The following is a 14,815-nucleotide window of genomic DNA, read 5'->3' as shown; positions in this document are numbered from 1 at the left end:
TTGTTCTCATTCAGCACATCAAAAAAAGAAAGAAAACTGTTCTGACTAAGATAAATAGCTTTCTCAGCAGGAGCCACATTACTTCCAGGGATCTATGTCAATAAAGCCTGACAAGATCACATCACTCTCAGATGCAATATTGCCTGTGACTGAGATAAGCAAGCTAAGTAATCAAAAACTTCATGTTCATTCTCAGGATGTACATCAATCCTGTGGCTACTGGTGGTGCCACCAAAGCCAGAATTTCACGATACTAGTGGCACAGGATCAGGAGTCCAGTCGTCTGGTAATACAGAGGAGGCTGGAGACAGCACGTGGGTAGCCCACGGGTAGGCTGAGGTATAGTACAAGATCAGATGAGCAAGTAACAGAAATGAGTCTGTAGAAGTTCAGGAGCTGTATAGAGCTACGGTGAGCCTGCAGCCAGCAGGTAAAGTACCGAGGAACTACAGAAGATCTCTAGCAGAGAGGTCCCCTAGGTGTCCAGGCTGTATTCGGATATTCAGAACACAATACCAACACAACAGGAAGTGTCAGAGTCACCTATATATAGGCAACCTAATCAGGTTAATACAGGGCGGGTTCCAATCATTAGAAGCAGCTGATGAGCCTCAGGAGTAGGCTCCACACAGAAGTCCAACAGGCCATATTCAACAAGCTGGATAGCTCAGGAAACAAGGAGACACCAGGCAAGACAGCAGGTCACAGGTTCAAATCCTGACACAGAAGTAGTGTTGCTGTTGCCACCCACATTCTCATTGTTAGTACTTGCACAAGTGATTGCTACCCCTTCTCCTTTTTCCTGTCCAGTTTTTTCCAGTAATTTAACTGCACATGGTTTAATTATCTTGCTGAATGGCAACAATTCTGATACTGTATATGTTTAATTTTTTTTAATTTTTTACAAAAAACTATTTTAAGAAAAATAGTAAAGCACTAAAAGAGTAACCTGGTCAATGAATATTAGACTAGAACTCAGTTGATTAGCTTATTTATTTATTTGCAGTTTTTTTTTTCAGATTAGCAGGGTGCATCACTGTTTATTGGGTGTGCCAAAAAAAAAAAAAAAACCTTTAAGAAACTGAGATTTTCCAGATTAGCAAATGTTATGGTTAAGTGCTATGTGCTAATAACAGCAAAAGTAGAATCTGGGTGTTAACACTGAACAGAAAAACAAGCTATTTAAATCTAATACAGCAGTGCCAGATAGGCCTAGACCCCCAAACGCCTTCAACAGTGCCAGATGGACTTGCTGAATTTAGGAGTCATCACCACCAGAAACCGTATCGGAAATAAACACTCCATTTAATGAAAACTACAGCTCACAGTTCACTTACTAGGATATCTGGATCAAGAGGACAATCAGGAAGGTAAAGTCCTGGAAGTAGTCTGTTAAGAAGTGACTATATTCGATTAAAAGCCAAAAGGTCGTATTCCAAGAGATCACATCAGGACGAGAATCAATAGACAAGTCATTTCTGGTAACAAAAGCTGAAGGGTAGTTATTCCAAGAGAATACCAACACCAAGACATCAAAGTGGCTCACAGACACCCATATCTGTGATTAATTGGCAATTATTCGGTTTCGTTAAAAACCTGACAGTTTTATCAATTTAGAATTTTACTGGGTTGAACACGGTTCGGAATGAATCAGTTTGTCCATCTCTACAAATCACCTACGGAATGAGAGCCAGCCAGCCATATAAATACAGATCTGTTTCCACCATTATTCCTATAGAGTTTTCCTATGGATATGTTCTGTGTGCCAACCATAGACATGTAGGTAATTTAATTGTTTCCTAAATGCCAGGGGAGGGAGGGGGGGGGTGTTTCACATCATGTATCACATGCCCAACACCATGTTTGCTCCTATTCTCTTAGCCCATAAATGTATTACACAGGGCTGGTTCATGGGTTATATCACTGTACTGTGCAGAATGGGGTCTGCACTGATATAATGTAACCGATCAGAATTTTAACCCTTTAAGGATGCAGGGCACTTTGTAAGATAATCAGTGACTTTTTTTTTCATATTTTCCTTCCTCGCCTTCCAAAATTCACATCTTTTATGTTTTTGTCAACATAACGATTCTGCAGCTGATTCCAAGGCTTCAGTTTGAGACTCCCCAATCATTTACTTGGGCTTATTTTATTTATTTTTTTTTTAAATGTAGATTGTGAGCCCCACATAGAGCTCACAATGTACATTTTTCCCTATCAGTATGTCTTTTTGGAATATGGGATGGAAATCCATGCAAACACGGGGAGAACATACAAACTCCTTGCAGATGGTTTTTTGCCCTTGGTGGGATTTGAACACCAGGACCCAGCGCTGCAAGGCTGCAGTGCTAACCACTGAGCCACCGTGTGGCCCCTTATTTGGGCTTATTGAGCGGTGGAAAGCCACAACATAATACTGATGCTCTGCACCGTCAGCCAGGGGTAGAAAATAAAGAGCAATCTGGGGCAGATGTCCACCTCAAATTCCTCTTTCCATTCTGACGTTTGAACGGGTTCTATCTACTGTGATGGTATGGCCTGTATTACAGTCCACTTCAATAGGTCCGCCTTTGTAAAAACACCCATTTATTTTTTTGCTGCAGTTTGCATGGGTTCCCACAAAAGAGGCCCACTGAGGCTCTGTTTCTCAAGGGCCTACACAAACCTGGAGCCAGACTCACAGGATTTAATAGGTATTTCATCCCCTGTGACAAGATATTAGCTACATTGTATTATCAGTGTTAAACTTTGTTACATCTGTATGTCACAGTTCAGTTTTGTATTTTGTATTATTATACATCTTATGGTACTGCAATGCGCGTTGCTCACATGATACTGTATCATTGTACAGATTACACCTGATAATGTGATACAACTGAACCTCCAACAAGAAGGAGACAGTAACATACATGAGCGTGGTTACACGCTAGAGGAGTTGAAGGAATTACTGAATAAACTTATGCTTATGTCTGCAAAAGGAGATCAGAGCAATGAGGAGGTGGACAAGTTTTCAGAGGTGAGATAACAAAAAGATAAATATTAACATCAAAAGCTGCAGAGCTTTTTAGAAAACTTGTTCACAACTGCTGGTCAAGCAATGTTTAAAAAAAGTCTTAAAATTGGAATACAACTATGACTTTATGACTATGACCCAGTAACTTTCTTAACATTCCTGGATTTGGGCCAAGGGCATACACTAAATGTGCTGTAAGGGAATTGCTAGTTATGCAATTCCCTAAGCGCTGCTGCTGGGACAATGGAGGAAGGGGAAGACAGACAACGAGCCCTAAACTCGACCCAACCCCTGTCCCTACCAAATTTAAACAACTGTCCTAATGACAGGAGCAACTGGGTAGCAAAACCCTTCCTAAAAATAAGTGACACACAGAACAAGACAGGACAAAACAATACAAAAGAAAAGTCAGCAAGCAAGGGTCAAGGCCAAAGAGACAAAGCAGTACAAAATTGCAATCCAAAAGAGTAGTAACAAAGGAAACCAAAGGTCAGAGGTCAGTAATACAATAGAAAGAGCAATTAAAAAGCTAGTGAGGACTAAGTCCCAGGACAGAGTCAAAATAGCCATCAAACCTGTGTGGGCTGATGACCTGTATATAGAAAGCCCTGGACTTGCCCCAGACTTGATTGGTAGAGAGGCTGTCAATCACACAGGTAAGGCTAAACTTAACTATTTGATAGACAGAGGGAAACAAGGTGCAGGAAATGGGTGTGGAGGAAATTCAATTACTCAGGATAGGTAATAGAGCAGTGTCCACACAGAGCAACAAAAAAGTCTAAGTAAGGAATCAAACTGTATACAGCTCCTATGCTGCAGCGTGCGAGCGGAATATGGCACAGACACCTGAACAGGAAGAGACGTTACATTTGCCCTGTACTTTCCACAATACCTCTGGCCATTAGGTTACTACCTTTCATGGTTTGTCTAACAGCCCATAGTTATGTTTGTACATTGCACCCTACTTTGTGCAATAGGGGTGTGGTACCAGGCTACAATCTCAGAATAAGTCTTTGTTAGTTTCAGGAACCCTCTTATTAAAGGAAATCTGTCATCGGGGTAAAGCATATTAACAGCACAGTTAGATAGGTCAGGCCCACTTGAATGTATCATCGCCAGAGAAGGCATGAATTTTTATGGGGAAAAAAGATGTTTATTTCATAATATGCAAATGAACACTCTAGAGCACCAAGGGCCGCGCCATTGCTCCAAAGTGCTATGCTCCACACCGTTCTAAGATGGCCTCTCTCCCGTCTCCCTTCTTTGAGTGACAGGGAGCTATGCCGAAATCTTACCTGGCCCTGCCACCGGCATATTAAAGCAGTGTGGGCTCTGCGGTTTGGAGCAATAATATTGTCCTTGGTTCTCCACACTTGGAGGTACCTCATCAGCCCCACTAGGTAGGTTTAGTGGAGAGGGGAGCATGCTTTTTCTGTGGCAGCCTGAACCTGGTCAGTGACCTGGTCAAAGCCTGATCTGCTTTGTGCCTGTACTGATGATCCTATCTCCAGCAGGGATGTCAATTCGCATATGCTGACAGCCATTATACACTGAGTATTGCAGTGTAAAATGCTAAACATGAGTATATAGTGGAGCTAAAAAGAAATAAATAAATGTAACAAAAAACATCCTTTCTTAAAAAATTTTTTTAAAAAAGTCATATGTATCTTATAATGGTGCAAAAGTACAGCTTGCCGCACACATAACAAGATCTCAGCCAGGTCTATTGTAAAATAAATAAATATTAGGTTTCTCAGAAAATGGTGAGGCAAAACAAATATTTATTTTTTTTCACAGATGGGAGTTATCCTGACAAATTAGTAAAACACAATGAAAAAACAATATAAATTATGTATTGCTTTAATTGTACTAATACATAGAATAAAGGTAATATGTTACTTATGCTATATGACAAAGAGTTTAATTGCTAAAAATGAGTTCCAGAATTGCTTTTTTTTTTAACAGTTAATAAAATGTAGTTAATAACTTCTAGGCATGCCAAAATAATATAATTCAAAATTACCATCACCCTGCAAAAATCAAGCCCTCATTTGGCTACTTCAACAGATGATTAAACATTTATAACTAGAAATGGGTGAGCTAGTTCATCACATACCAGATTGGAACAATATTACAAATGGCAAATCACTTTAGACAAACAAAAATGGCCATTCCATTAATATCTGGGGTCTCTCATTATACTCAGGAAGTCCAATGGAGGTGACAAAACAAAAAAACAAAAATAAAACAACATTCATACTCCCCTTCTGCTATCTCTTCTGGGCCTCCTCAGGGTGTTTAGAGCTCTCCTGTGACATCATGCTTCTGGGGTCACTGCTGAGGTTTGTGAATGGGCTATCAGCGGACACATGGGCACACCAAGCATCATGACGCTCAGCATGCCCATGTCACAGACCTCAGCGGTGACCCTGGGCAATAGGCTTCACCGAGGAGGTGGAGAGAGTGTACCAGACACTGCGAGTAGGTTCAAAAGTTATAGTGGAAGGGGAGTATGACTTATCATTTTTTAGGCCTCCCCAGTTCTTCGTCTATTCAAACCCAAGAGTATAATAATTTCACTTTCACTGTTACATAACTTCAGCTGTATTTTCCTTAGAGAGCTTGAAGTTGGATAGATAGGTTTCTAAGAGCCATGACAGTGTTCTACACTATGTTTTATAGATTAGTTCCTAGGAGCCCTGACAGTGTTCTACACTGTGTTTTATAGATAGGTTCCTAGGAGCCCTGACAGTGTTATACACTATGTTTTATAGATTAGTTCCTAGGAGCCCTGACAGTGTTCTACACTGTGTTTTATACATAGGTTCCTAGGAGCCCTGACAGTGTTCTACACTGTGTTTTATAGATAGGTTCCTAGGAGCCCTGACAGTATTCTACACTATGTTTTATAGATAGGTTCCTAGGAGCCCTGACAGTGTTCTACACTATGTTTTATAGATAGGTTCCTAGGAGCCCTGACAGTATTCTACACTATGTTTTATAGATAGGTTCCTAGGAGCCCTGACAGTGTTCTACACTATGTTTTATAGATAGGTTCCTAGGAGCCCTGACAGTGTTCTACACTATCTTTTATAGATAGGTTCCTAGGAGTCCTGACAGTGTTGTACACTATGTTTTATAGATATATTCCTAGGGGCCCTGACAGTGTTCTACACTATGTTTTATAGATAGGTTCCTAGGAGCCCTGACAGTGTTCTACACTGTGTTTTATAGATAGGTTCCTAGGAGCCCTGACAGTGTTCTACACTGTGTTTTATAGATAGGTTCCTAGGAGCCCTGACAGTGTTCTACACTATGTTTTATAGATAGGTTCCTAGGAGCCCTGACAGTGTCCTACACTATGTTTTATAGATAGGTTCCTAGGAGCCCTGACAGTGTTCTACACTATGTTTTATAGATAGGTTGCTAGGAGCTCTGACAGTGTCCTACACTATGTTTTATAGATAGGTTCCTAGGAGCCCTGACAGTGTTCTACACTATGTTTTATAGATAGGTTCCTAGGAGCCCTGACAGTATTCTACACTATGTTATATAGATAGGTTCCTAGGAGCCCTGACAGTGTTCTACACTATGTTTTATAGATAGGTTCCTAGGAGCCCTGACAGTGTTCTACACTATGTTTTATAGATATATTCCTAGGGGCCCTGACAGTGTTCTACACTATGTTTTATAGATAGGTTCCTAGGAGCCCTGACAGTGTTCTACACTGTTTTTTATAGATAGGTTCCTAGGAGTCCTGACAGTGTTGTACACTATGTTTTATAGATATATTCCTAGGGGCCCTGACAGTGTTCTACACTATGTTTTATAGATAGGTTCCTAGGAGCCCTGACAGTGTTCTACACTGTGTTTTATAGATAGGTTCCTAGGAGCCCTGACAGTATTCTACACTATGTTTTATAGATAGGTTCCTAGGAGCCCTGACAGTGTTCTACACTATGTTTTATAGATAGGTTCCTAGGAGCCCTGACAGTGTTCTACACTATGTTTTATAGATAGCTTCCTAGGAGCCCTGACAGTGTTCTACACTATCTTTTATAGATAGGTTCCTAGGAGTCCTGACAGTGTTGTACACTATGTTTTATAGATATATTCCTAGGGGCCCTGACAGTGTTCTACACTATGTTTTATAGATCGGTTCCTAGGAGCCCTGACAGTGTTCTACACTATGTTTTAAAGGTAGTCTATTAGCTCCCCCAGCCACTGTTAACTACTGGTATGGTATTGTACAGGAATACAATTCCAACTATACCTTTCAAATGCTGATGAGCCACCGAGATGCCTGTAAAAACCTGTTTTAAGATATATGCAAATTAGATTCACAGATTACAGGTGGCGTTGCCTTTAGTCCATATGCACAGCTGCATCATCAATAAATACGCCCATCGATCTTGTTCAGATCCCTATCAGTGCATCTTGCTCCTGTATTATTGTACAACAGGAGTGTATTGCTCTTCTGGGAAATTTCAGTACGGCACTCAACTTGATCAATGTGACAATGAAAACAATCAACTACCATAAGCCTAGATATACATGACAGTCAATAGTGGCCATGTTTTTTTTTATTGGACACAGCAGCCTTAATTCCTATTTGGAATAAAGATTGATTCAAGTTGGACTAGCGCTCCATCGCCTAATTTTTTGCAATCTTCTGGACAGCAGCATTAAATTCACTATCAGAGAATTGGGGTTATTCACATTACAAAGGACCGTCAAAATAACGGTAAAGGATCACTGAAGTATAGGTCATGTCCTATTTTTTTCTGTTTTCATAGATCCCCCCTATACACTGTAATTTACAAAGGAACCATGAAAACTGCTGCCCCTCAGGTGCAAAATGGGTGTGAAAAATGGCCATTTTGCACCTCAGTCAACTGAATGTAGCCTAAGGGTCCATTCACATGGAGGAAAATGGTGAGGAATTTGGTTTGGAATTTCAGCGATGAAAAAAAAAGCCTCCCATTGACTTCATTTGGTTCCTTTTTCTGCTAGTGGAAAAAGGAACCCATTGAAGTCAATGGGAGGCTTTTTCTTCAGCGCTGAAATTCCAAACCAAATTCCTCACCATTTTTCTCCATGTGAATGGACCTTTAGATAGTTTTTAACCACTGGTTTTTGGGTGATGTATCAGTTTCACTAACATTTAAAATGGTGGCTGGGTCAAAAAAAATTGACTAATGAAGTTCATCCATTTTTTATACTGACTGTTAAAAACTGCTGCAAAACGGACGTTAATAACTGACATTCAGCCAGAAAGCTATAGAAAAATTAATGACACGTTGATGGAGAACGGATAATAAAAACTGAACATTTCATCTGATTTTATAGGGGTTGTCCAGGATAAAATTAATCTTTAGACTCTAAGCTACCGCTCACCTACCCCCCTACCTGCCTTCTAAATTACTTACTTCTAAATTACTTACAGTGCCAAAAATCTATAATTACCTAGATCGCCAGGGTGGTCATGTGATCACCCCAGGCAAATTTTCTGATTTTCCATGGTCGTTTAATTTCCCTGTATCCGGAAACGATATGTCACAAATGCTGAGAGGATCCTGCCTGGTAGACAGGTAAGTATGATGGAGTGGGGATTGTTGAGTTAATTAGGAAAGGCTAGTAGAGTGAGGGCTAGCTAAAAAAAAACAGAGAGGTGTGAGAGGGAGTGAAAGAGGTAGTCAGTAGAGATGAGCGAACACTAAAATGTTCGAGGTTCGAAATTCGATTCGAACAGCCGCTCACTGTTCGAGTGTTCGAATGGGTTTCGAACCCCATTATAGTCTATGGGGAACATATACTCGTTAAGGGGGAAACCCAAATTCGTGTCTGGAGGGTCACCAAGTCCACTATGACACCCCAGGAAATGATACCAACACCCTGGAATGACACTGGGACAGCAGGGGAAGCATGTCTGGGGGCATAAAAGTCACTTTATCTCATGGAAATCCCTGTCAGTTTGCGATTTTCGCAAGCTAACTTTTCCCCATAGAAATGCATTGGCCAGTGCTGATTGGCCAGAGTACGGAACTCGACCAATCAGCGCTGGCTCTGCTGGAGGAGGCGGAGTCTAAGATCCTAAGATCGCTCCACACCAGTCTCCATTCAGGTCCGACCTTAGACTCCGCCTCCTCTGGCAGAGCCAGCGCTGATTGGCTGAAGGCTGGCCAATGCATTCCTATGCGAATGCAGAGACTTAGCAGTGCTGAGCCAGTTCTGCTCAACTACACATCTGATGCACACTCGGCACTGCTACATCAGATGTAGCAATCTGATGTAGCAGAGCCGAGGGTGCACTAGAACCCCTGTGCAAACTCAGTTCACGCTAATAGAATGCATTGGCCAGCGCTGATTGGCCAATGCATTCTATTAGCCCGATGAAGTAGAGCTGAATGTGTGTGCTAAGCACACACATTCAGCTCTACTTCATCGGGCTAATAGAATGCATTGGCCAGCGCTGATTGGCCAGAGTACAGAACTCGACCAATCAGCGCTGGCTCTGCTGGAGGAGGCGGAGTTTAAGATCGCTCCACACCAGTCTCCATTCAGGTCCGACCTTAGACTCCGCCTCCTCCAGCAGAGCCAGCGCTGATTGGCCGAATTCCGTACTCTGGCCAATCAGTGCTGGCCAATGCATTCTATTGGCGTGATGAAGCAGTGCTGAATGTGTGTGTTTAGCTCAACTACACCGGTGTGCACAAGGGTTCAAGCGCACCCTCGGCTCTGATGTAGCAGAGCCGAGGGTGCACAAGGGTTCAAGCGCACCCTCGGCTCTGATGTAGCAGAGCCGAGGCTGCACAAGGGTTCAAGCGCACCCTCGGCTCTGATGTAGCAGAGCCGAGGCTGCACAAGGGTTCAAGCGCACCCTCGGCTCTGATGTAGCAGAGCCGAGGGTGCACAAGGGTTCAAGCGCACCCTCGGCTCTGTTGTAGCAGAGCCGAGGGTGCACAAGGGATCAAGCGCACCCTCGGCTCTGATGTAGCAGAGCCGAGGGTGCACAAGGGTTCAAGCGCACCCTCGGCTCTGATGTAGCAGAGCCGAGGGTGCACAAGGGTTCAAGCGCACCCTCGGCTCTGATGTAGCAGAGCCGAGGGTGCACAAGGGTTCAAGCGCACCCTCGGCTCTGATGTAGCAGAGCCGAGGCTGCACAAGGGTTCAAGCGCACCCTCGGCTCTGATGTAGCAGAGCCGAGGCTGCACAAGGGTTCAAGCGCACCCTCGGCTCTGCTACATCAGAGCCGAGGGTGCGCTTGAACCCTTGTGCACCCTCGGCTCTGCTACATCAGAGCCGAGGGTGCGCTTGAACCCTTGTGCACACTCTGCTTCATCAAGCTAATAGAATGCATTGGCCAGCGCTGATTGAAGCAGAGCTGAATCTGTGTGCTTAGCTCAACTACTCCACCGGTGTAGTTGAGCTAAACACACACATTCAGCACTGCTTCATCACGCCAATAGAATGCATTGGCCAGCACTGATTGGCCAGAGTACGGAATTCGGCCAATCAGCGCTGGCTCTGCTGGAGGAGGCGGAGTCTAAGGTCGGACCTGAATGGAGACTGGTGTGGAGCGATCTTAGACTCCGCCTCCTCCAGCAGAGCCAGCGCTGATTGGTCGAGTTCCGTACTCTGGCCAATCAGCGCTGGCCAATGCATTCTATTAGCCTGATGAAGTAGAGCTGAATGTGTGTGCTCTACTTCATCGGGCTAATAGAATGCATTGGCCAATCAGTGCTGGCCAATGCATTCTATTAGCGTGAACTGAGTTTGCACAGGGGTTCTAGTGCACCCTCGGCTCTGCTACATCAGATTGCTACATCTGATGTAGCAGTGCCGAGTGTGCATCAGATGTGTAGTTGAGCAGAACTGGCTCAGCACTGCTAAGTCTCTGCATTCGTATAGGAATGCATTGGCCAGCCTTCAGCCAATCAGCGCTGGCTCTGCCGGAGGAGGCGGAGTCTAAGGTCGGACCTGAATGGAGACTGGTGTGGAGCGATCTTAGACTCCGCCTCCTCCAGCAGAGCCAGCGCTGATTGGTCGAGTTCCGTACTCTGGCCAATCAGCACTGGCCAATGCATTTCTATGGGGAAAAGTTAGCTTGCGAAAATTGCAAACTGACAGGGATTTCCATGAGATAAAGTGACTTTTATGCCCCCAGACATGCTTCCCCTGCTGTCCCAGTGTCATTCCAGGGTGTTGGTATCATTTCCTGGGGTGTCATAGTGGACTTGGTGACCCTCCAGACACGAATTTGGGTTTCCCCCTTAACGAGTATATGTTCCCCATAGACTATAATGGGGTTCGAAACCCATTCGAACACTCGAACAGTGAGCGGCTGTTCGAATCGAATTTCGAACCTCGAACATTTTAGTGTTCGCTCATCTCTAATTAATAGCACTAACTGACCTTTTTTGAAAAATTATTTTTTGCCCGGAAATGTTGTACAGGGCAAGGCCGATTTATGAAGAGGCTCCCGCGTGAGATATATGATTTAATCTTAGCTCCCTAGCCCGATTTCCCACTAGAGGTGGGGAAATGATATCTCTTTCCATTCTGAGACAAACTGGTGTTTAGTAAAGAACGGTTCCAATTGAAATCTGCCTATTGCGTACATATGAGTCCCTGCCGCATAACACTAAAATCTTATATGGCTTTAAAGGGGCTCTATCATTGGGAAAAGTCATTTTTAACTAATCACACAATTGCATAGCCTTTAGAAAGGCTTTTCCACACCTACCTTTAGTATGTAAATTGCCTCAGTGGTTTCTGAATAAGTCCGTTTTTATTCACATGTTAATTAGACTGGTGCACGATGCATCGTGCACCCTTTTTGCTATTGTTTCCTATGGGAGTATATGCACTGGCTGCTGCTGCTGATGACTCAGCTTCCTGTTTGCACATACTCATAGGAGATAAAAGCAGAGACGAGTGCTGCTGGGAACTTCCTGTGCTGGCTATAAGCTCATTAGCATATGAATAAAAACTGACTTATTAAGAAACCACTGAGGCAATCTACATACTAAAGGTAGGTGTGGAATAGCATTTCTAAAGGCTATGCATGGATGTGATTAGTTAAAAATGACTTTTCCCAGTGATAGAGCCCCTTTAAAGGGTTTTATCCGGGGTCTTTGTAAGTACTTACTTATTGTCCAGCTTCCATTTAGCTTGAACCTAAGGTTTCTATGCTGGTTTCTACTCAGGGTCACTTGCTTGGAACATCACCTGGCACCTGAAGCCTTGTAGAAGGATTTGTACTTTACTTCCTCTCTAGTCTCATCTCAGATCTTCATGGAACATTACCAGTCAGAACTGAAAAATAGGGAGTGTGTATTTTAAAATGATATACTGTATAAATTGTTAACATTTATTGAACAAAATTCTCTCTTATTTTTACCAGATTTTTTCCAACGTTCAGAGACCTGTCCAGCTCATTTATTGATCTCTATTTAGCTGGAAATATGTTATTTAGAACTTGGAAGGCTGAAATTTACTGTTCTGACAATGAACCGATTAGTATTTGCATGACATTTGATGTTAATGGAATTGACAAACTGGAAGGACAAGGACCTCTTACCAATCTGCTTCCAGATATCTGCAAAACCATGGAGAATTTGTTAGAAGAGTGGACAAAATTCATGACCAAGAAGAGGACTCAGCATTACTACCTAAACTATTACACCGCAGAGCAGTTGGTTTTCCTTTGTCAACAACTTCAGAGAAGAGATATCAGTGAGGAGGCGCTCGTAATGTTGTCCTTTATCAAGCCCGAGTGTCAAAAAATTGATACAAGAAACTCATGTTGTACAAACACTGGTTCTACTGGTTCTTTTACCCAGGGCCTTAAATTTGCAGACTGCAGCAGTGCATTAAGGAAGGTTTGGGAGTATTCTATGGCATGTATGAATTCTCTATTCCTCGGATGCTTAGATTTAGATACTCTAGGTCCGTGCTTGGCCTCCTTAGCCAAGCAAAATAATAAATGGGTTTCACGCAAGTTCCATCCAAGTTTACATGAAGGTCGTCCCAATCTGATTTTATGCCACTCACCCCAGATCTTGTCCTGTGCTCTGGCAATTTATATGCACAGCTTTACTGAGCCTCTGCCGTCCTATGATGAAGTGTTGCTGTGCACGCCTCAGACTTCATTTGAAGAAGTTGCCTTGTTTTTTAGGAGATGTCTTACACTGGGTTACAATGGCAAGAAGATTTACAGTTTAATCTATGCAGATGAACTGAACTATGATACAGCATACAGAGCAGAGCAGCTATTCCAGCAGCTCCATACACGAAGCAATGGTGACTACTACCTAGTGATTATATGTAATTCTGACCGAGAACATTGCTACATCCCCTCTGTCTTCAGCCAGCATAAAGTGCACGTGATTCCTCATACGCCTCTCGATGAGTTGCAGCGATATCTACGTACTCACTTTGCGGTCAATCCTGCTGCTGTTTCTGCTGCTCATGTATTTCAGGATGGACTTAGTGCTGGCATTGTCTCATCCGAACGTGCAGGAGTGGGTAAGTAGGATTCAGACGATAATGTTTACACAAACAGTAATATCTTACCAATACAGGCAGCGATTTACAAAGAGAAAACACTGCTTGATTCAGGGGCCCTTACCTGTCTATCTGCGAGGCTGGGTTCATGGACTGGGTTCTGGTGACGGACTCCCTTTAAGGCTCCGTTCCCACGGAGTAACACGTGTCAGAGTGAGCGCTTTAAGGGTGCATTCACAAAGGAGTAAAATGGAGTGTATTTTGGAGTGTAATTTTGCATGTGTAAAAAAAATTACGCACGTATTTTGGAGCGTTTTTTACACGTGGCATTTACGGAGCGTTTTTTGGAGCATTTACGCGTGTAGAAAAACACGCTTCCGTAAACGCTCCAAAAAATGCTCCGTAAAATTACACTCCATTTTACTCCGTGTGAATGCACCCTAAAACAGAATCCCATTGACTTCAATGGGTGCCATCATACGCGCGCTACACATTTAAATCATTGGGTTAAAAAGCCTCCCATTGATTTCAATGTGTAGCGCACGTAAGATGGCACCCATTAAAGTCAATCAGATTCTGTTCATAGCGCTCACATGTCAGAATGAGCGGCGCGTTACTCTGTGGGAATGGAGCCTAAGGAGACTGCCTTTGTAGGCAATCTTTTTCAGGTGTACAGAGTCTCACAGATTATACATGTTCTGCTCAGATTTCTCGGAAGAAACGTACAAATAAGTTCTTCATGTAGAAAGGATATGGCTGGTTTTCAAGAACCCTAGTGACATGATCTGGGATTAAAACCAAACCAGAATATTTCCTCTAAGAAGAAAGTGAAAAAGAATGAAAATATTGCTTGCAAAGGCAGCCATTTGCATCTTTCTACATAGATTTCTTAGCAGAGCATTTATGATTAGAGATGAGCGAGTACTATTTGAAACGGCTGTTTCGAATAGCACGCACCCATAGGAATGAATGGACGTAGCCGGCACGCAGGGGGTTAAGCGGTCAGCCGCCGGCAAAGTCTGCGTGCCAGCCGCTTCCATTCATTCCTATGGGTGCATGCGATTCGAAACGGCTGTTTCGAATAGTACTCGCTCATCTCTATTTATGATCAGTAAGACTCTGAATACCTGAAGAAGGTGGCCTACAAAGTCACAGCACCCCTCCTGATCCATTACTGCCTAGGAATACTTGTTAAATTTAGCACTGAATTAGTTATGAGGCTTTCCCAACCCTTTTCAGATGTTATAATGACAAAAAGGAGTAGCACGGTAGATTAAATGCGAAAATTCTAAA

At 43.0% G+C, this 14,815-nt stretch overlaps 1 protein-coding gene across 1 annotated transcript in view; it reads left to right on the top strand.

Moving 5' to 3' along the window:
* LOC142204587 (E3 ubiquitin-protein ligase RNF213-like) overlaps positions 1–14,815 on the top strand; it is a 170,999-nt gene that overhangs the window by 59,606 nt on the left and 96,578 nt on the right. Inside the window, 3 exon segments of the mRNA XM_075275902.1 lie at positions 2,852–3,016; positions 12,420–12,440; positions 12,442–13,543. Coding sequence (XP_075132003.1) covers positions 2,852–3,016; positions 12,420–12,440; positions 12,442–13,543 — 1,288 coding nt within the window.

This window comes from Leptodactylus fuscus, chromosome 5 (genome assembly GCF_031893055.1).
Source record: "Leptodactylus fuscus isolate aLepFus1 chromosome 5, aLepFus1.hap2, whole genome shotgun sequence".
NCBI classification, from domain to species: domain Eukaryota; kingdom Metazoa; phylum Chordata; class Amphibia; order Anura; family Leptodactylidae; genus Leptodactylus; species Leptodactylus fuscus.
Note: the sequence above shows the minus strand (reverse complement) of the source record. Positions and strands in the feature narration are given on the sequence as shown.